This window comes from Nelusetta ayraudi, unplaced genomic scaffold, assembly GCF_046127955.1.
Source record: "Nelusetta ayraudi isolate G7.1 ecotype Tasmania unplaced genomic scaffold, CSIRO-AGI_Nayr_v1 ptg000071l, whole genome shotgun sequence".
NCBI lineage: Eukaryota > Metazoa > Chordata > Actinopteri > Tetraodontiformes > Monacanthidae > Nelusetta > Nelusetta ayraudi.
The window spans coordinates 2,656,291-2,679,477 of NW_027466121.1; the positions used below are offsets into that span (position 1 = coordinate 2,656,291).

Sequence of the window (23,187 nt, forward strand, 5' to 3'; positions counted from 1 at the left end):
TGCACAAAAATGCATACATGTGTAAATTAATTGATCATTTATTTTTTTGTTTCTTTATTATTATTATTACCACCTGCCAATGTGATTTTTTAATAATGCACTCGCGAAGAGTTACGATGTCAATACCAGAGTTAACAAGTACACGAGAACGTTCTACTGGGTATTCCCTCAAATTGCTCAAGAGCTCCAAGTCAAGCAGAGTGAAACAACCACCATATTTATGACTCATTAATAAATAATCAAGTAATATGGGAACAATCACACAAAAAGACTGTTACAAAAAAAAAAAAAAAAACACGAGAAAAAAAAGACAACAGATAATTGAACAGGTCATTTTATTTCAAAATGTTTGGGGGTAAAATAACACGGTAACGCAACCATCCAAGCAGACTGGACTGAACGAATCACACTCCCCCGTTTTCCTACTTTGAGGTCACCCAATGAGGGTCTGCAAATAAAAGACAAAAGTGATAGAAAGATATCAATCTCTGATCCGTCTGTTTTTTCAACTCAATCGTCCCTGGTAGCCGAATGTTTGTCCTCATAAGCTTTGGACTCACCCACATCGGACCATTCAGAAACATAAATGCTTAAATAGATTGGACACAAATTATCTACAGGCTCACATTTTCAAGGGAAACATGTTGAATGCGTTAAGGCACTTCCTACACAAATCCAATTTCTAAACACAATTCCAATAAACAGAACCCTTTATTATTAATATTATTTTTACAATCAGCAAAACAGGCTGTTCACCTTGCAATCAAATGTGTGAAACCAGGCTCTATTGTACACAATATTATCATACACTTTCCATATACTTTAGCAGGCCCAGAATGGCTAATCGGGAGGACTGGTGCATTTACCGGTGAGCCAGGTCACGTATTTATGTATTAATTTGATTCTAATGAAAGATCACCGGCTCTGATCATTCAGGAAACTGGGTCAATCGAGATTCCCTGCATTAAGATTAGTAATTTTGCATCTTCCAATATGACTGAGCATTAGGCTGTGAGCAAGCCAACCTTCCATTTCTGACCAGTGGGGGGCAGAAATGCAACTTTGCCGTTGGTTGTTGCCATAATTCTACAAGATGCTACTCTTTCTATTTTCCATTGTACGTCTTTCTTCGCGCCGTTGTGGGAACATCTTCGTGTATTGTGTTTTGAGCTGTACGAGGATTCCAAACACTTCCGACTTGCTCGTTTTTAATTGGCTGTGATCCGTTGGGAGGCAGGGAGCAAGGGAAAATGTGGATAACAATAACCATGAAACGTACTAGATGGTTACGATCCGACCATCCATCGACTTGCCACCCCTTGACGGTGTTGGGAGCAAATTGGGCGTCTGAGCGATTATTATTTAATCAATTATCAAAAATATAATAAATTGATAAATACATTTTAGTTTCAATTTGTGGAAAGAGGTTAATCAGCTTATGTGTAGATCGTCCAGCAAAGTTATAAAATAGTCCAAACAGCACCTGCATTGTTTTGTGACTTGGTTAAATTAAAAACTATGTGCATTTGTCCAGTCAAGGTTATAATTTTATAAAAAAAATATGATAGGTTGTTATCTAAAGTGGGCCAAATCCAGGGCTAAGAATGAGTCGCACCCCGGACCTGCGCTTTAGAGAGAAACAAATAGTGCAACTGTAACCTAAAGCAGTATTTTAAATGGGAGTGATTGTTGATGTCATTATCTATCTACTTGACAAGCAGGGTGAACATCTGCAGTCTCACTAAGTGCTGCCTCCTACAGCCCATTCCAAGTCACTGCACATCCATTTTTTTTACAAACACTGGGAATATCTGGATTAAAAAGTCCTTAGTACCAACTATGTTTAGGACGAGATTAATTGCGTCACCTAGTTTGACAAGTCTTGAAGCGAGTGTACAGATCTTACAAATGCCAAATGTTTATTATTTAAAAAACAAAAAAACAAAAACAGAGGACATGTGGGGCGCAGTCTGAGCAGTGGACAACAAGAGAGCAGTGTGGACGGCTGCAAAAAAAAGAAAAACAGCTGCTGGGGTGCAGACGACCACATTTAAACAAGGACCTTAGTCTCAGTAACCACAGCAAAATATATTTGTTTTTATGTTGTTTACAAACCTTGATAATTCTGTGACTTTTTCAAATAGCCAATTACACGATTTGTGAAAAAAGGAGGAGTCATTAAAGAGAAACCAGGCATGCGTGTCATTCTGAGACTTTGGCCATGAGAGCAGAACACCATGCGTGTGCGCACTGGGGCACACTGGGCCGAAGGAGGTTGTGTTGCCTTCAACCCATTAAGAAATAACTGAGCAAAAATATTCAAACAAACAAATAAAATGGCTTTGAATGTTACATATTTTTAGTTGCTAGGATAACTTGTTTTCTAAAGGAAGAAGAAACAACAACAGCAAGGAAATACACCCTTCAAAGTGAGCACAGTGTCGTCCCGCAGACCCCGAAGATGCTGGTGTGTGATCTCAAAAGAAAAGGAGAAAAAAAGAAAAACAAACAAAAACGTCCAAATGTACGTTTTACTTCAAGGCTGAGACATGACGGGACGTTTTTTCGAATCAACACAAGTCCTTTTTTGTGAACCGTTTCTTCTTTCGTTGAACGAGTTGCATTACCATTAACTCGTTTGACCCAAAGGACAGAAAGGACATAAACAAGTTGAGCACACTAAACGGGGAGTTTTGGTCTCGCCGACCTATCAGCTAAACATTCTCAGTCTTATGAGCATTTAGAAGAAGCGACATCACAGTCGTATCCACCGTGATGCCTTGATTTTGTTTCTTTTTAAAGTAAATTGCAGGCTGATAAACAGCTCTGAAAACATCTCCAAGAACATAAAGGGAACTTCCTTTCTCGTCGTGTTGTTCTGAAAGTCTACCAAGGAAAAGAAGAACGGTGACAAAAAAAAAACCCAGCTTCTATTTTGCTAATGCACCGGGGCAGGCCGAGAACGAGGGCAAGGGAACGAATGACACAAGGAGGTAAAGCTGGATGCAGTTGATCCAGAAGCTCTTGTCTTCCGCTTTCGTGCAAGCACATCTAGTCCGCGAGCCCCGAACAATGCAAAAGTGGGCTGAAGTCGTCCTCGTTTCTCTGTCCTGTAAAACATTTCTAACAACAACAAAAAAAAATGGAAAGAAGAAGAAGAGCTCTGGATTGGCTGATCTTCTGCGGCCCGCACGAGAAGACCTAGTGGCTGACGAGGCCCTGGAGCATCATCATGAGGCGCCGCGCCCTCTTGCACAGGGGGGTGTGGGGGTCCTGCTGCAGGAAAGTGAACAGCTTGGGCCTGACCTGGGACAGCACGGCGGACATGTGGTCTCTGGTCAGAGGGTCGCTGTGATCCAGGTTCATCACCGCGTCCTCCAAGTAGCTGGACAGAGGAGACACTCAGGGTGAGAAAAAAAAAGGCAGAAAAGACGCAGGGGCAAACTTTAAAAAACGATTTAGGTAACACTTGCTATGAAGGTCAATTGTATTGCATGGATTATGATTGGCATTATAATGCCTTCATAAAGGCGTTATAATGCATGTCATAAATGTTTATAATCATGTATGACAACTTGTGTCAACGCTTATAAATAATTATACGTAGTGGCTATAATGTCTTATAAGCTCATCATTTACAATGTTTTATACCTCCATGGTAAAGTGACACTCTGAATGATGAGCTTATATCACGTTATATCCACCACTAATAATCACGTATTAACACCGTCATAAGTTGTCATACATGATTATGGACATTTATGACATGCTTTATAATGCCTGAGCAAGGCATTATAATGCATTTCAAGGCACTCATCATGCATAATAGAACAGAACTTCATGGACAGTGTTACCGTGATGGTAATCAGATGTAAGAGCAGCACAAAGGCACCTTGTGCAGAGGCTGCAGCTGCACCACGGGGTCAAACGTACAGATGGAAAGGCAAAGCTTCGACGATCAACTCAACACTTCTGGCGCTCTGAATGTCAGACACTGCCCTTCATTACTTCTGTGACTGCCAGTCAACTTTATGCCCCCACTAAAACATTACAGCAGCAACAAACGGAAAGAACTGTGCATCTATCTCTCTCTCTTTTTTTTGCTGTCCCTGTGCTGAACGACACCACCAGTAGCTTTACATGCTGCTTAAATATGAAGTTACTGTCTCTTCCCAGCTTTGACAGTCCTCCCCTCCCTGTGCTCTCTGAAGTAAAGCTTGAGACTTGAGAGTTTTCCTGCGTAAACCTGAACAGAGACGGTACACGTTTGAACAAAGCGCGTACTCAATACGCAAGGGTATTTGTCAATGTCGTGCTTCTGTGACCTAACTAAGAGGAAATCTCTGAAAAGGGTGTGTATTTCAGTTTGTGCGGTGGAGCTGTGGAAATGGTTGTGTGAGGGGTTGAAGCAAAGTACAAATAAAGCACAATACAAAAAATAAATTGTGGGGAGTTACATGGTTGAGGAGGACTTGTGTTCAGGGATGATTTTTATTTTTTGTTAAATTATTCTATATGAAAGTCAATGGATTGTCATTAGGGTTGGAGATATTTTTAATGTGTACATCTGTAATTGGGAAGTTGGATGGTTGTTTGCATATTTATATTTGGCTGTAATTTGACAGAAGACTTGACTTTTATGAATTATAAGCAAGAAAGGAGCAGGGTAACATAAGTTTTACTTCTACCTGCTCCTTTTCGGACATTGTTATATTTTTTTTTATAGCTTGTATTCTGTTTTTCGTATAGCATGTTTTTTTTGTTTTTTTTTTAATCAAAATAAATAAATAAAATGAAAACAAATTTAAAAAAGTAACTGCGGCGACTACAGTGCCCCATCTGGAAATTCAGATTTGTCTTTTTTTTCCTGCATCACAATATTAATCTTGCTGCGGACTTGTTGTTGACTGCATGGTGAGATTTTGATATAATTTACTGCGGAACAGTCAAATATACTCGTGTATATCATTTCATATCATATCTCGAACACAGGCTGAGCTTCAAGCTGGCAGTCAGAGTGAAATATTTCCATTTTAACGTTAAACCCTTAAAACCGGTTCCACCGCTGCCGTAGCGCAGAATGACATTCGGGCAGCTAGTTAACGTCTAGCGAGGGGGTGGGGGGTGGGGGCGAAGAAAGACGACAACTAAACGGCGTCCAACCCTTTTCATTTACTGCGCGCAGTACTTCAGAGGGCTTTATGTGTTTGTGAGAAGTGGATAACGATCCTGTTAATGATCCTCTCTGGTCCCTGCTATCCCACTGCTCCTTCTTACTTCTCTTTCATGGATTCTACTAAGATGCCATCAATGGCAAGAAAAGAAAAGAAGAACTAAATGACAATGTTAAAAAGCCAGAAAAAAACAATCCTGTCACTTATTTCACTTTTAATTGTTTTCTTTATGCAGAGAGAGGGGGGGGAGCGCAATTGGAGCTGTGAAATGTGCGTCTCTGTGAGTGCGTTTGCGCCTTGGACTGAAGCTCAGTGCGAGCATTAGGCAGGTGATGTCAAAGTACGTAAAGAAGCGAGATTGAGATATGTAAGGGGACTCAATGGGGTAGGAGGGGTGGAGAAAGAGAGAGAAATTTACTCAAATTTATTATTAAAATGACGAGTGTGTGTTTGTGAGGGAGGGAGAGAGAGAGAGAGTGTAAGAGAGAGAGAGAGTAAGAGAGAGGGAGAGAGAGGAGAGCAAGGAGATGGGATCCAAGAATTCATGAAGGAAAAGGACGAAAGCTGAGTGATGTGGAAGCTTTTTGAGGACGCACATCTTTGAGCGACATATTGTGCTAGAAAAAGTAACAGGCGTGCTGTCAAGTGCAAAAGAGAAAAATATCGCGAATAACTTATCAGAAAATACAGGACACGAAAAGGACAGAGAAGTAACAGAAGGACAGATTTTTTTTTTTTCGAAACTGTTCACAGGGTCACCAGAGTGAGTGTGCACGTGAGTGTGAACGCTCGTTTGTCCCTACGTGGCCCTGTGATAAACGTGATGGCCTGTCCAGGTTGTGAACGTTAATTTTAATGTTCGGTTCGACGTTCAAGCTTTGCATCGTCTCATCGGGCCAAGGAGTTCGTCATAATCTCCTACCTGTGGGTCAAGTACGCGACTCTGCGGGGGGGGGCCTTGAGGCGCTCACCTGATTTTGAGCTCCGAGCGGGTTGAGAGGTTGGACGAGAGCTGCTGGATGAGCGAGAGCAGCACGGGCTGGCTGAGAGGACACGGGTGCTGACCAAACACCTGCTGAGAGTCAATGGTCTCGCACACATACAGGACCAGGTTCAGGTCTGTGGCCGACAGCGCCTGTGAAGAGATGAACCAGATGCTTTTCAATTAGCGTCCGTCCAAATTGCGTGGCGTCGGAAAACTTTTTCCCCCACCACTGCATATTTTTGCCTCACAGTCAGAGGTCAATGCTTTTCTTTGAGTTGAGAAAAAACAGACATCAGCTCATGCTTGTACGACAGGTAGGTGTGTGCTTACCTGCTGAAAAGCCTGATTGATCTGGCCTTGCTGAAGGAGCTGCAGGATGTTGGCCTGCTGCGTCTGGTAGTCGAGGTGCGTGGAGGGGACGGGCGTGCCGGCCGCGGACCTCATGGCCTGCATGATGCTGGAGGTGACCACCGCCTGCTGCTCCTTCATCGCCAAGCTCACCTCCCCCTTGACGATCCGCTGCACGTGGCTAAGAATAGACTCCTGCATACTGGGGGGGGACGGGGAGACAGAGGGAGACAGACTGAGTCAAGGTTTCATTACCACTTTCGGGGGGACATCAAGTGGCCACGTTCTTGTGGAGAAACAAGGGAGACATTAGCTGTGTTTCCGTTAACCCTAGAATTGCGCAAAAGCTAAATATCACAATAAAGAATCGGTAATGCAAACTCCTAAACTTGGAAAAACCTTTTGCCACTACATCCTCGGCACAATTTTGCATAATTTTGATCCACCTTAATGAAGTGTAGCCACACTTTAGACCTCTTAGACATGATGCTAATTTTCACTCCGTAAGTTCACACCTCTGTAACTGGCAAGGACTTGATCAAATGATTATATACAAGATTTAATTTCTTCAATATCGCAATTTGGCACCGAAAGATTCATATTTGACAGGATCAGAGACATTAAAGCAAATGCTTTCTACTGATCCCATGATAAATTTTTCTCTCCTATGAGGTGGGTCACCAAAACACTCCATCCATCTGCTCCTGCTCCGGCCCCTCGGTCAAAGTTCATCAAACCCACCAGTCGAAAAGTTTGCCCACCCCTCCCTGCTTTAAAGGAAAAGTCCACCTCAAATTGAAGTTTCATCTACATGGCCATCTACGGTAGTTATGTAGTTAAACATAAAAAAAAAAAAGCAACACAAGTAAAAGATAATTTGTCTGCATACTGGTTCCGTGGTGTCATCCAAATATCCAAATATACGCAACATTCCAATTTATAAACATCACTGCTTCAAAACAAAAACAAGTGGAACGATGCCAGATGGCAGTACCTTTTTTCACCTTTGAAACATTTTGTTTTACTTTTGCGTACATGGCCACTGAAGGCTATCGCAAAACTGGCACTGGGTGGAATTTCTGCCTTTTGGGAAACTAAAAAAAAATGGCATGACATTGGCGAATCGGCACAAAAGGGGGACTTTAACATTTTAACGGATACCGCTGGGGAGGATTTCTGGAATCAAATATGATTGAAGAAGTTAAATATTATTCATTTCTCTTTTGATTTTGAAATTCTAGCTCTGCACGTGCCACCGCCACCGCCATCACTTGCTCTTGGAGATTTCAAACCGTTAAAGCGCCGGCTACTTTCCTCCAGCTTTGACCTGACAAATCTATAAACTCTAGAGGCCATGAAATTAATTGCAGAGGGAACGAGAGACTGGATCGAATATGTTCTTACATTAGCCCCAGGATTACGCTTTGCTTGTTTCTACTCTCAAATCCATTATGCACCTGTTCAATTGGCAGGGGAAAGGCTGCGAGAGCAAAGCATCTGCTGGAATCCGTTGCTCATATCTCAAATACCCACTTGGAATCTCAATGCCAATCACTGCCGCTGCTACGAGTTAGTCACAGTTTTCATTCGAAAACACTGTCCGCTGAAACGACTCTGTGTACACTTTTCAGTTTTGCATGCCGCCAACTGGGGATGTTTCCAATGAATCCATTATCGATTAATTGTTGATTAAGAATTTAATCGATTAAATTCAATTAGTCGCAATTAATTGAACTTTTTTTTTACACAGGTAGTTAATATCATAACAGTGTAGTGGCAGGAAAGAGCAATTCACCCAGTGATACTGTGGTCATCATATACCTAGAACAAAAACTTAAAAAACAAATAAATAAATAAATAAATAAATGAATAAATAAATAAATGTTGAAATGTGACCCATTAGAAATTAACTTTAAGTCAGAGGATAAATGTTTAGGGTGTCTTTACTGTTCTCTAATGTAAAAATGGGTCACATTGGACCCTCAAAAAACTTCTGCTTGTCAATTCATCGTTAATCGATCGATAAGATCAATCAACTAATGATTCATGAATTAATGGATAATTTGCATCCCCACCGCCAACTACTGTATGTGATTCATAGGCAAAAATACTTTGCCGTACTTTCCCATCATCATCTGGATCTGGTGCTGGACTTCGGAGCGCACATTGGCGGAGATGTTGTTGGCCAGCTGATCGGTGGAGCTCTGGAAGCCGTCCATCATCTGCTGGAGCTGGCCGATCAAGGGGTCGCGTGTCTCCTGCTCCCTCTGTTTGCGGTTCTTCATGTGAGTCTCCAGCTGCTGGATGTCTGCGATCAGAAAGAAACAAAAGAAACAACACAGGAATCAATGCCGGTGGAGGGTAGACAAATCAATAGAGTGATGTCAGGTCCGAAATTGAAATAAACTTGAAGCCAGACGTGTCGTGCCTCCCAATTTACTCATTGTGTATTTGAATAATTATTAAACTTTTTTTTTTTTGAGAATTTACAATTTCTGTCTTTGCATGAAAGATCTCGTCTTTCACAGTAATGTTTGCAAGATTTTTGCTCTTGTAGAGTTTATGGCAAATTGTGAAGCATAAATAATTGCTCAAAAACTTGTTCAAATTGGTCTGGTCTTACGATCAATACCTTTGGGTTGGTGGTTGTATTTAAAACACTTTCTTGTCTGAAGTGAAAGGTGACTGGGATAAACCCGGGACAAAAGGAGCTACTCGACAAAAAGAAAAACCAGCGCTAATCTCGGTTGGCATCGCTGTAAAAGTCAGTGCTTTCAGCAGAATTTGGGCACGCTTGATACGAGTGTTACGCCAGATCTTTTGGCCCAGTACCATCTCCAAAAAAACAACTGTACAAACAAACGGAACTTTAACACAAAAAAAAAATACAAAAATCCAAGGACTTTTGTGTTAGGATCAATATTGCCCTCCAACAGAGGTTTCACTCTGATGCGCATTAATAATGCAGACCTTATACAGCATTAACAAAGTTGCAATCAATACACAAAAGCTTAAACCCTGAATTTGATCACAGACTATATTTAACATTCAGCAGGCTCATATGCTCAGAGGGATACTCTGTCCTCGGTATTTACTGCAGGCGAACCACGGGCATCTTTCATCGGACAGCCATTACAACAGCCTTGATAAATGAAGTCAATGCACTCTCACTGTGAGCATCCTAAGGAGCGTTAAAGCACAATCAGCTCAATCAACACATCGGGGGGCTGAGCTCAGCTAGAACTGTTATGAAGGCTGTCCCTCAGCCTTTTCACAGACATTCTCTTGGGGCATTTCTGTCCTGATAAGAAATAAACATCCGGAAAGGAACAAGCGGGCAACATCGCCCAGGCATTGATCTAGATGGAACTAAGAAGAAATATAAATATATATAACACAATAAATAGGTAACAGACACAAGGTACGCATAAGAAGTGGTCAGTGCGCAAGCACCGTTCCCCAAGGTTTCGTTTTTTTGGTTGTTTTTTTGCAACCACTGAATTTATTTTTAACACGCCACAACACACATCCATCCATATTTTAAACGCGCTGTGGAGGCATGGCCGCCCTGTCATATTGCGATCACGTCAGTCACACAACTGAGAGTGTGAACTGTACGGCAAAGCAGCCAGCAAACAAACCGGGAGTTGCGCCACATTGTTTGCACCGTCGGCTTTTGATGATGTTAATGAGAATACTTGGAGTACCCTGTACCCTGTAGCAAAAGCAGGTTTTTGAATTCACTTGAGTTTTTGGTGCGGAAACACAGCTTTCTTTTTTTTTCCTTGTGGTTGTTTGTGTTTATATGAACAAGTGCTCTTCACATCCTGCTGACAGCTTTGTTTTGGATTCATGACAGGGGTCGTTGTCTTGTTTCAATCAATTTCATTCAACAAAATGCATATATATAATAAGGTGTACTATCCTGAAATAAATAATAATATTTTTTGTTCATTTGGTTACCAATTAAGACACGCAGGTAAGAATTGCTTTCCATAAATGTGGACGTAAAAAGTAAAAAAGTAACAGATTTTTTTTTTTTTCAATACGCAAACTAAAACTTTTTTGCCAGGCCTAGTTTTTACATTTGACTCACATTCATGTGTGCCTTGTTTGAAGCTGTCGTTGATTTGTTGAAACATGGACTGGCAGCCTCTCTCGAACACGGGCAGCACGATGCTCTGGAAGGTGTCCTTGTACGCCGCCTGTATGGGCCCCTGCATGGCTTCGGCCGCCGCCCGACCAATGGCATCCGTCGTGTTCTGTTAACAGGAAGCGGCTTCGGATGAGAAGGGCAGGGAAAAGGGAAAGGGCGGCAGCGGAAGCGGCGACGGTGGTCGGACGAGGACGGACACTTGCCTTGGATTTGACCACCTTGCTGACATTGTCCTTCAGCGCGACCTCCACGGCGGTCATCTTCGCAGCCACCGAATTACTCAGCTGACTTGTCACCGGCTCCAGACTCTTTGAGATGGCTGGAGAGGGAGGGGAGGAATTGACAAAGGCAGATTAGCAGGAGCAGCATCTCTCTAATGAGAGCAGAAGATCCAAGTCCGAGGGGAAAAGAAAGGACGAGAACATCTCCTCACGTCAGACGGCTGGGAGAGATGCTTTCCAACACACCTCGACTCTCCTCAACTTTATTGGATCTTATTCATTTTCTGAGTGACGTCAAGTATTAAAATAATAATAATAATGATGATGGGTCTTCTCTATATGCAGCCTGCCACTGCACGCTCCTACACAAAATGTCGTTTGGAATTATGAAAAATGAACAAACATTCTCCGGAGCAGATTCATTTAGGATGCAGAGGCGTCGCCTACTGCAGTGTGCACAGAGCTGACATTTCAGAATGGGGGAAACCAAGTGAAGGCCGTTTAAAAGTATATGTGTGGGCATGTATGATATTATGTACATGCATAGTGTGCTTTTAATGACCTTCAAATTTGAGGGATGTTCTCTTTTTGGTCACCTTTTAGTCGAGAACGTGTCAACTGAGGACGTGCAGTTATCCCCAATGGAAAAAGTACAAAGTTGACTGCAGTTTTTACGCAGCAAGATGGTGCAATGCCACCATCATCTGGCGGCAGGTGTGAATGGAAACCCTTTTCCAACATTGTGTTTGAGTGAAGAGTAGACTGTAATCTTACAATGCTTTCAAACGTATCTTGTTTGCTTGAAAAGAATAAACCTCGAGATTTATTTTCCTCAACACAGTTGAGGAAAATTTGGACCTCGGCGAGGTCCAAATGCAGTTGAATCTTGCAAAAAAAAAAAGATTAACATTGATTTGAGTTTTACTGTTTCCGTACTTTGTGGAACCGTTTTCTTCATCTCGTCTCGCACCACTTTGTCCACTCTGGCGGTCAGCGCCGAGCTGAGGGCGTGACTCAGATGCTCCTGAAACTGCTGCTGACGGCTCTGACTTTCGGCCAGAACTCGCTCCAGTCTGCGCTCTGAGGTCACAACATGTTAAGGCTGCAGTCAAGAATGCGGCATGAAATCAACTCTAACAACTATTTGTGGGGTCTGAAAGAGAGCGCTGTCATTATGGTTTCGTTAACCCAGATATTGTGATAAGTCTGATGATTAGAAATTATGGGTGGTCCACACAGCTTTCAATTCACTTGTGACCCATAAATACAACAAAATACACAAACGACGACAACATCAATAATCACCATCATCATCATTCTAAAAAGTATCAAGCAAGTAAAGGATACGCTCTTGTTCATGGTGGCTCGTCAGGGCGTGCTCAACTTGGGACATGATGGTGCTCTGCATGGCTTCAATCTGGCCACGGATCTCAGTTAGCTCCCTCTGCTGGCCACGGAGAAGCATCAGCAACTCTTCCTGTATTTCTGCGTTCATCTGTAAAGAGCGTAAAATCATCAAGTCATCGAGTTTACCATCTTATGCAAGTGTCAGCCAGCATTTTCTGCTACATAAAGAACATAATTGTGTTTTTCAATATTCATATCCTGGTTTGTGAACAACGTACCTGTCCAGAGTCCATCTGCTTTGCCTGAGACAAATCCCTGAGAAGAAACAGTTTGTAAAGAGAACAGCACTGAAGTAAAAAACGCAAAGTGGAAGCATGATGATTACAATAAACACAAGGTGTCCAAATCTGGCCCGCGGGCCAAATATAATTGCACTGTGGGCCACATTTGGCAATACAAAATCACTGCTAGAGCTCCTGGCCCGCCGCTAATACTACAAATCCCAGAATGCTCTGCTCAATCAGTACAGGGCGTTCATTGAAGGCTATTATTATGGCTTAATTGGTTCAAACCACCTTTCAATGCTTTGTCTGCTTTACGGTGAAATTCGTTCCTGATCGGTCTTCAACCTACCCGTCGTCCTTCTTGGACTTCCGTTTCACTTTTGGCGAGCCTCGAGGTGAGGCCTTCCAGTCCTTCACTGGGAGTCTGTGAGACGATCGAGTGCCACAGTTCCCGGAGGAAGATGCCAGACTGGCCACCTCGTCGTCGGGGTCACTGGGTCAAGCACAAAACCACTCAACTTATTTACTTATTCATTACTAGCAGAGAACAAAAAGTGCGTGCACTTTGTTTTACCTCTGCTCTGGGCCAGTGTCCTGACTGTCGTTTTGAGGGAGGTGGTAGGAGCGTCGATGGTAAGGAGAGCTCAAGTGTCTGTCCTTGGACTCCTCTCTTGAACTACAATGAGGCAAAATAATAGAGTAACAATCTTTGATGTTTAAAACATATAAGAGTAAAAAAAACAACAACAACCACTTGTGCATGTGTTGCCTTTACTACCAAGTTGAATTTTTTAAAATCAACAGCAGAGGATGTCCTGTCCTTCTGCTTCAAAATAGTGGTAGGAGCTTATTTTACAATAATGTATGTTTACGGTAGAGGGACTGGTAGATGTTGGCATTTTTCTTTATTTTGATAGACAGAGGAAATTCAAAATCAGTCACTTTGATTGCACCAAGAAATGAAAAAATAATTGAAAGAAAATTGACAGAAAATGTTGCTTTTAGTACTGAAACTTTCCAATACTCTCATACTAACCCACTCAGGGTATGGGTACTACAAATGAATGTACATTTTTAGCTATTTTTTATCTTTTTAATCTTTCATGTGCATGTTTCTTACCAGTCACTAAGGCCATTGTCCCTTAAGCTGTTCCTGGTTTCTCTCGTGATGTCTGGTGCTGCTGGCCACTGTGTGTGGCTGACACCAACGTCTGAGGACCCTGCCCCGACAGGGTTCTCCTGCGACAGGGCATTTTCCAGAAGAGAAGGAGTGTGGCTGAGTCTCGGCTCCGACTCTCCTGCCGGCCCATCTGCACCTCCAAGTTCCAGGGGCAACAAACTGGGACGCAAAATACAATAGTTTAGGAGTTCATCATCTTTTGGTGCCAAATGACAAAGTTTATAACGTGGCTCCACTTCATCAAAGTGGATCAAACTAAAACAAAACCCAAAGGACGGGAATACAACAAACTTGATTTAGAGCAAATCCTGATTTGAATCACCAGTAAAATGGAATTTAAAAGTGTCTTGCTGTGTTTGGCAATACATTTTGTTCAAATTGGTTTTACAACATCTGGTATAAAAAAAAAAACGTGTTGTTATGGAAACAGTATCGAAAACAAAGATACATATTCCTCCTCTTGAACTCAGGGTTGCAGTGTTGCTATCTCAGAAACAGGGATGGATGGGGTCACAACCTGGACAAGTCACCAGTTTATCACAGGGCCACATGGAGACCATTTTAACATCTGGCATCGAAAAAGTATCATCCTGTGACCAGTGCCAAATCCAAAAAAATGTGAATAATACTCCACCTTATTCAAGGCAAATCAATTTCACAAGATATTAACGTCAGCCCATCTTGTGCATTAAAATCCAAACACAATGTTACTTTACTATTGCCTGTGGTCGACATACCCATTGTTGCCGGCATTGCGCGGTGAGGTGAGCAGATGCAGGGCGGAGGCGGCCGAGGCCATGCTGTCGGTCTGAAGAGCCGACAGGGGGAGGGGGTCCATGGTGGATATGAGCCCCCGCTGGTGCTGCAGGGTCTGGGACGCGATCTCCGGCATGTCCTGGGACATGGCCGTGGAGGCCGAGGAGATGACGTCAGGGGAGCGCGCCCTGGTGGGCGAGGACAGGGGTGGCAGGAGGGGAGAGTCCAGGACGGGAGGGGTGTCGAGAGGCAGCGGTCCACTGGGGGACGCCAAAGCCTAAGAAAAAAAGAATACATTTAATAAAATTGTGTTTCAAATTGACAAAAAGTTGGAAACCTTTCCAAGTTGAGGGGTGTACGATTCCTACTTTTAGGGTGTCCAGTCCGGGCAGCAACACTGCAGAGGCGGCCCTCGGGCTGCTACTGGACAGCACCAGACTACTACTGCTGCTGCTGTTGTTGTTGTTGTCTTGTCTGTTTGGACTCTGACTGACGTCGTCGACAGTTCTGCACACAGTGACACAGATTCTATTCAAGGACATATGGTGACAGCTATGACCGAGGGAGCAGGAATAGATCAGACAGTGTACAACATATTGATGAATCAACACCAAAACTGTAACTAATAAATAGCACATAAGCAGCCACAATACAGGGAGGAACAATATAAAACACTGATAAGAAATCTCAAAACTTAATTCAATGAACTAAATTTTATTTCAGGAGGAAGGGGGTGGATATGTAGCTTTTTAGTGGTGTAATTTCACTTTGTGAGGTGACAGGTGTGTGTATTTTAAAAAAGAAATAAATCCCATTTTCACAAATAAAGAGACAGTTAAGTTGAAAAGCAGACCAGATTCCAGTCTAAACTGTATATGAAACAAACCTGTTGGTGGAGTCAGAGTTGCTGCTAATGGCGGTCACAATGGTCAGACTGCTCACACTGCTGCCAGGAGATGCTGGCACCTGCAGGGTGACAGAAGATGGCAATGTGATGGAATGGAAAATGGGGGGGAAAGAAACACCGAATTCAAAATGTACATCATGCTTGATTTGCATCGCCGATCAGAAACACTGCCACACATTTTGAGAATGAAATATATAAGAAAATGACAGTTTACGCATCTGGCTTTAACTCTACACATCAACTGAAACATGTACACATTATAATGTGAGCACGCGTGTCGGAAGTGGCGCGTACCGAAGTGCTTGGGGTCATGAAGGCGTCGGGGGTCATCAATTTAGGCATCACGCCGCTGCCGTTGCCAGAGTTTGACAGATAGTCTGTGGGTGCAGGAAGCGGGGGAATCTTTCTCAGGTCAGTCTGGGAGCCGCTGCCCGATTCCTTGTCAGAACTCTGGTCAGTAAGATGACTTGAAAATGCTGCAGGATTGGACACAACAAAAGGATCATTCCGTTATCTGTTGAGTTCAAATGGTGATGAATACTTCCTGTATTGCACGCATTCAGGAAGTATAGAGTCAAGGGTGGGAAGGAACCTAATTGGCTTCAACTCTTTCTGTCTTTTCATCTCTTTTAGAGGTAGACTTACCAAAACCATCCTGAGAATCGGAATGTGGTAGAAAAACATCAGAACTGGAAGTAGTGTTTGGCTGGAACCAGATCTGGACATCTTGTAGACTCCTGAAAATGCACACAAGCAAGATGATCTATAGGAACCTATCAAATAAATCCCATAATAAAGGGTGATGATACGCAGCTGCTGCCATGTGAGGAGCTGCCAGGCCTATTTGGAGCAAGGAAGGGTTCAGTGTCTTGTTCAAGGGCACATCGGCTAGTGGACGGTCCGAAACCACGATTTAAACTGCTGATTGTTCCATCATCGGTCGACCCGCTAGACGATATGTGTCAAACTTTGGCACTACGGGCCATATTTGGCCCGCTGTGTCATGATATTTGGCCAAAAATCACTGCTAGGGCTGGCTCATTGCTATTATAGAGCACATGTAGCGCTAATACTACAGACTGTGGTATGTAGCGCTTATATCTGGAGGAAGATTTTTTCAAAAAATATCAATGTTGGCCCGCAACTTTGTCCAAGTTTTAGATTTTAGCCCCACTGTGTATTTGAGTTTGACAAAAGTGCGCCAGACCAACCAACTGTACACACTGAGCCACGGTAGTTTATATGTTGAAGCAAATGGACTACATGTAATATTCATGGCCTCCATCCAAGCAAACAGGCTTGTCAGAATGCAATGACATTTGGTATGAAGACCATGGAAAAAAGATGGTGAACAGAGACTCACTTGGTGTGTACACAGTAGAGTTTGATTTGGATTCCAGACTTGGACTCTGTGGGTCCTTGAGAGCCTTCTAAAAAAACAAAGACATACCAAATATAGAATTTAAAAAATGTGATAACCTGTGGAAAACTGATACAACAAAAAAACACCATTCTTGGTCCCAGAAAGTTTCCATGCACACACACTTACCTGTTGTCAGGCTCTCACTCTCCTCCTCTGCGGGGAGAACCTCTGTGTGTCGCAAACGGCTGTGAGCAACATCCCGGACGCCGAAGCTGAGCACGGGATGCGTGAGGAGGAACTCGGACACTGCGGTGAATGTGGCCTTGCCTTTGTCAAGATCCTGCCGCAGCTCCATCACATACAGAACCTGGTCAAAGAGCGGCAAAGGCAGGTCAGGCTAGAGGTCAAGTGGGATTGCAGTGTGCAAACAAAAATAATTCTAAGAAAGTGTGAAAAGGGGGCGCAATAAGTAATATTCAAGTTCATTAAGTCAAGGATATTAGTTTTTGTTGTTTGGATTTACATCAAAGTACTGTCATGGAAATACAATTATCATTTTACATTGTGCTTACCTTCCGCTGTACATCTGTGAGGATGAGATACTCGGCAGCGAGATCCAGACTTGCCTTCAGACTTGGTAAAACTGACGCGTTAAACAGATCTGGTGAAAACCTAAGAATAAAAGATAAAGAAACACTGTTATGAAAACCATTCAAATTAAAAAAAAAAATTTGGAACAGGTGGAAATAAACAGATATATGCCGTAGTTTTGAAAAGGAAATTTGGATGTTGCAGTAAATGTCGTGAAATCAAGCCGTGTTCCACAGACGTAAGATTGGACAAAGTAATTACCTGATGGTCTGTAAACAGGTCCAGGAAACAGTGCACCACATTTTCAACTCCTGGTTCTGATCAGCGCCCGTTATCAAAAATCTCCAAAACGGAACCCTGAAGGGAGAAGGAACAGGTCAGAGAATTGTTTGAACAGCGAAAGGCTTGAATTAGTGTCTTTTATGTGGTGCAGCTGCAGGTACTGACTCTGGATCCTGCCTCTTGTGGTTGTCACAGAAAAGAAGACACGAGAGCGGGCGTCCGCCGTGAGGACGTAACTCATGGAGACACCTATATTTCAGAGTACAAGACCATATAATGATAAGAGGGGATTGACCTCAGAATGTAGCACCTGTTACTCTTTCACAAATGGAGCATATTCCACTGAATTATAAGAAATAGCCTAATAATAAATGAAATACCATCTAAATTATTAAAAAAAAAAAAAAAAAAAAAAAAGGAAAACTCCTCGCTTACCTCGGCTTATCCTGAGTCCCTTCTACATATATCTGCCAAAACTTGATGTATCCATCATGGCTTGCGGTGGCTAACACTGTTCCATCTGGAGACAGAGCCCCTTCACTGATTCGCTGCAGAGGGACAAGCAAACAAACAAATCAAGCGTGCTACAATCTTCAGAATTACATTACGTGCAATCAAAATGGTTAGACAGAACTTGGACTTCATGTCAATAGAGTCAACGGCCAAGATGACACAGGTGTGTCTCTTGGAAGTTCTGGTACTGATAACAATATTTATGCTGTACCTTACCTGGGTATGTCCCTTTACTGTGATAAGGCCATCCTTAAGATCCGTATCTTTGACAGGCCAGCTGCTGTTGTTGGCTCTTAAGACTTCCAGGTCCCACACCTCGGTCTACGTGCAAAGCAGGTAAAGAACAAGGTGAGCAAGTTTAAACTTTCCCCTGGTATAAGTACCTGGTACAGGTTTGCAAACAAGTAGAAATGACCATGTGTCATTTATCATTATTCTGTGGTTATGTTTATGTTTCGTATTACAACTCATAGCGAATGATGAGACCTTTATCCTTGTTTTTATGAACCCTGAACAATGTGCACAAACAATCGTACCCTGTCTTCATGTAAAAGTGCTAAGGTCTGGCTGCCGTCCTCCGGACTGTCCTCATTGTCATCCTGGATGAACGGGCACCAGATGAGGCGCCGGTGAGAGTTCAGTGGAGTGTCCTCAGGCCTCTGAATGTGAATCACCACTTGATCACTGGGGGAGGGGGTGTAGTTAAAAAAAATAGCACAGCAGACTATTTCCTGACATAGAATAGAATAAAATACTTTTTTTAAGGAAGCGCATTGCTGCTTCATTTTCAAAGTGTAACCGTGACGTTACGTTTTAGTTAGGTTTCAGGCTTCTCTCACAGCTCTGCTTAAAACAGACGCGCGCTCGAAATACGAGCTTAAAAATAACATCAAAACAACGTTGCACACATTATCCCGACCGTACAGTGACGTCTGTCGACTCAGTTCAAGGATACAGGATTTTGCTTCCGCTGCACGTGATCTGCCAGACCATGAGGTTGCCTGCTTCATCCACGCAACCCAAAAGAGAGGAGTCGAGGTGGGCAAAAGCCAGGTCCGTGACCGCCCCAGTGAAGCCCTTGAGCAGGGAGCGTTCGGCAAAACCCACACTGAGGACACGGATCATTGCATGGTTGTTGGCTCCTGGGAAAAGATTAATAATCGTGGTACGTACCTTATTAATATAAGCAATAATGCAGATGCTGTTTTCCCCACTGATCATCAAAACATAGTAAATCAGAAATTTCTGCACGCTAAGAAAAGAGCAGTTCACTTAACGGGTTCAACGTGCTGTGATACGTCGCAGAAACACTTTAGATTTTTTGGGGCAAAAAGTAGTTGGAACTATCAACACAAGTAGAAGAGAACTCACCTCTAATGGCGTAGGCCAAAAAGGAGTTGGACACCGCTATTAGCCTGCCATAATAATACTTGTGCTCCCAATCGTACTTGGCCACCGGTTGAATTTTCACCTAAATGGAAAACAAGTTCAAATACTTCAAATTGAAAACCTTTGTAGCATTACTTTGCAGTGGCGCAACTTCAATAGCAGGAGCCAAAAAAAAATCTGAGTTTAAATAAGTTGTTGTTAAGATCTATTTTAAAACAGCTTCATGTCTGTATAAAATTTAACACTGCAATGCTTGATATTAAGCTTTTGAAGACTTGAGAGTCTCTCAGATTCCACCCTGTGTGTTTGAAATTAGATGTTGCATATTTGTTGTTAATTATGTCTTAGTTATGTCGTTAGCACTTCTTGTTCCATATTTCTGTCCTCACGTCGCCTTGTGTGCAGTGCCTTACCTTGTTACTGCCACGAGCTTTGCTGTTGATGCCCGAATCTTGACTTGCCATAATCTCCACATTGACGCCAGTAATGGGAATACATGTGGAGCCATCATCACCAGAAAGGCAGCTACAAAATTTAAAGCACAAGTCATTTAAAAAAAAAAAAAAATCTGCAATTTGGAAAAAAAATAAATACATAAAAATAACCAAGAGCCGATTACAGTGCATCCAAAAAGTATTCACAGGGCTTTACTTTTTGAACATTCTGATGTATTGCAGCCTCATTCCAAAGTTGATTGAAAAAATGTTACCTCAAAATCCCACACACACATACACACAAACATGACAGGGTGAAAAAAAAGTTAAAAATTTTTGCAAAGCCATTGCAGCCTCAAGTCCTTGTGAATATGATGCTACAAACACCTTTAATGTTTAAATGTAATGTTCTTCTCAGTTCAAATGGATATAAACATAACTTAGACCAAAAAAGAGCAATAAATACTAAAAACTATCAGAAGAAACGACATGCCACACAACACTCATACCACATTCAACACAATCACATTCTGCAGTTACTGCACTGTTCCCCTTTAATGCACATGCCATGCCCCTTGTGTATGTCTGGTTCTGGTCTGGACTATTCAGTGCAATTATGGCTCTGGCATAAAAAAAGAGTTTTTCAGTCGGTTTGTCCTTGCTTTTATTGTCCTGAAACGTCTGCCAGAGGGCAGCAGTTCAAGAAGTGAGTGACCTGGGTGAGATGGACCCTGAAGGATCCTCTGTGCTTTCCTGAGGCAGCGAGAATTGTACAAACCCTCCAGAGAGGAGAGAGTGCAGCCGATGACCTTCCCGGCATTGTTGACGACCCTCTGGAGCCCTTTCTTGTCTCCAGCCGTGCAGCTGGAGAACGATGCACGCATGCAGTGTGTCAGGATGCTCTCTATTGAGCAACACTAGAACTCTGGAGCTCTGACAGAGTGACTATCAGGTTCGTTGTCACCTCCCTGACTCGCCTCGGTTTAGATGTCATTTCCAAATCCTGTCCAATCAACTGACTTTACTACAGCTGGATCGCTGGCAATCGATCAGTTGGAACAGGATGCACCTGAGCTCAATGTTGCACTTCATGGCAAAGGCTGTGAATACTTATGGGATTTCTCAGATTTCTACTCTTAATACACATGAAAAAAGCAGTTTAATGTTGTCATTATGGGGTGTTGTGTGTAGAACTATGAGGATGAAAATGAATTTAATCGATTTTGGAATACGGCTGCGACAAACGGAAAATTTGGAAACAGTGAAGGGATGTGAATACTTTACGGATGCAGTGTAAGACTGAAGTGTACTCACATTATCTGAGCATCCTCCGCACAAGTGACGTCTTCAGAGATTGGTCTGGTAGATTCTGACATTGTTGACCTATCAGTATTTGCGAGGATACCTGCTGCCCCCAATAACCCATTCAGTTCTCCATTGAAAGATGGCATTCTCGGGCCATCACCTGACTGTGCATCTGAGGAAGGGAGGAGAAAGCAAAAGTTGCAGTCGGAAGTGATGACAGTGATGCTGCGTCAAGTTCCACTGTCATTCATATAAAAATAAACATTTCACGGAAAAATTACAATAAAGATCTGTTGTAACATTAACTTTAACATACAACTAGCAAGAAATGCAAAATAATAATAATAATAATAATAATAATAATAATAATAATAATAATGAGCAAATATAACAACAAAACAAAGGGAGTCCAATGATTTTACACAAAACAATTTCCATTGCTGCCTATTGCTGAATTTATAACAAACTGTGACGCACAAGTAAATGACAGTAGACCATTAGAAAACGATCGACATTTCTGAAAACAAATGACTTTTCCACGACCTACGTAGTTACTGCTTTGCACCCCACGGTCATTTAAAAGACGTGAGTTATGAAACGAAAATTGGTTACCAGGCCGAAAAGCAGTAAAACGAAACTTTGACAGACAAAAACGCTTGCCTGCGCAGTGATGGATGCGCAAGCTAATACGTGATACTATCGTGGAGTGACAATGTTTTGAGCTCCTTGACATAGTGCATTAAACCATTTAAGTGAATCTCTTTGTTGTTTTCAGTACCAGTAAACGTAGATAAAGGAGGGTGAATCACATAACCGAACCAATGAAATATCTGAATATTTCGTGTCGCCATTGGACGGTGAATTACAGAGTTTTTGTAAGGCAAGAAAGAAACCAGTCATACGTTAGCTGGCGCTGCTAACACTTCGTAGGGGGGAAAAAATCTACCTGAATGGCGTACAACAACATATTGGTACTGCGGCGAAATGTTAGGAGAAAAACTGCTTATACATGTCATAGTTCAACATCCGGAACAATTGTTTGACTTTAGTGGAGGTGAAACTCACAGAGCTAACTTTGTTTTTCCTCACACCAAGGTGCGCACAGAATCACGCCAGCTAGTTAGCTTAGCATTAGCCTTTGCGGCCTAGCGCAGCGCAGCCGCTTTTAATTCCCGGTTCAACTTACCGGTACCGTTCCCAGCACGGTCCAGTTTGAGGATGTCACGGAGATGCTGGGTCGCACCCTGGATATCCATGTTGGAGTTGGACGCCATGTGTGAGGGGAAAGGGGAGACTGGGTTGTTATTAATAGGATGAGAAATGTTTCTTTCTAAGATGTGATGCTTGTCAGTGTTCGCGTTCACCCAGAGCAACCGTCTAAACTTCCGTTACGTCCGCGTCTTGGGCTCCGACTCCTCATGTGACAGGTCATTGGTTCCTACTCGCTCAACTCCTATGAGACGTAAAGTTGAAAGGAAAAACAGGTACATAATAATGTAGCCTTCCATTTAGTGAAGACCGCATCAACCAAGACTGAAGAGTATCGAGACCAAGACATTTGAGGTTTGAGACCAAGACCAGACCAATACTTTATATACCAAAGAAAAATAACAACAAAACAGAAAGGAATGACCAGTATCTTTTTTCTTTTTTTTTTTTTTTCTTTTTTTAATTATCTCATCTCTTTCAGCAAGGTGACTTTTAATAATTTTCTTTAACATTTTTCTGCTATGCCAACTATTTTGAACCATTTTCAAAAAAACAATAACAACAACAACTTTGCTTCATAATAATAAAAAAAAAAAAAAAAGGGAATAAGGGGCTGTGTCTTTCTGGGTGTCACAAACAGAGCGCTGTAAAACAGCAGCTGTTGGATTATTTTCTGTTCTTATCTCATCTTGACCAGAGTCTTGATCAGAGTCTTGACCGGTCTTGATAAAAAAAATCCCCAG

General features: G+C 42.4%; 1 protein-coding gene across 3 annotated transcripts; it reads right to left on the minus strand.

Moving 5' to 3' along the window:
* Nucleotides 1-1,555: 1,555 nt before the first annotated feature.
* edc4 (enhancer of mRNA decapping 4) lies at nt 1,556-22,682 on the minus strand. 3 transcript variants are annotated; one of them, XM_076042699.1, is made up of 31 exons: nt 22,600-22,682; nt 22,422-22,479; nt 21,245-21,407; nt 19,910-20,021; nt 19,479-19,578; nt 19,063-19,249; nt 18,644-18,791; nt 18,324-18,428; nt 18,030-18,142; nt 17,760-17,843; nt 17,574-17,669; nt 17,294-17,393; nt 16,908-17,088; nt 16,722-16,788; nt 16,004-16,095; nt 15,653-15,834; nt 15,338-15,417; nt 14,820-14,958; nt 14,433-14,728; nt 13,636-13,854; nt 13,090-13,191; nt 12,865-13,008; nt 12,510-12,546; nt 12,232-12,379; nt 11,821-11,964; nt 10,867-10,982; nt 10,604-10,769; nt 8,629-8,815; nt 6,490-6,709; nt 6,146-6,309; nt 1,556-3,385 (listed from the first exon to the last, which is right to left on the minus strand). In XM_076042699.1, the coding sequence occupies exons 3-31, from the start codon at nt 21,379-21,381 to the stop codon at nt 3,202-3,204; spliced, it is 4,050 nt and encodes a 1,349-aa protein (XP_075898814.1). In that variant the 5' UTR covers nt 21,382-21,407; nt 22,422-22,479; nt 22,600-22,682; the 3' UTR covers nt 1,556-3,201. The 3 variants fall into 3 exon arrangements, with proteins under 3 accessions (XP_075898814.1, XP_075898813.1, XP_075898815.1); XM_076042698.1 differs by having other exon boundaries at nt 22,422-22,633; XM_076042700.1 differs by lacking the exons at nt 22,422-22,479; nt 22,600-22,682 and adding an exon at nt 22,301-22,322.
* Nucleotides 22,683-23,187: the final 505 nt, after the last annotated feature.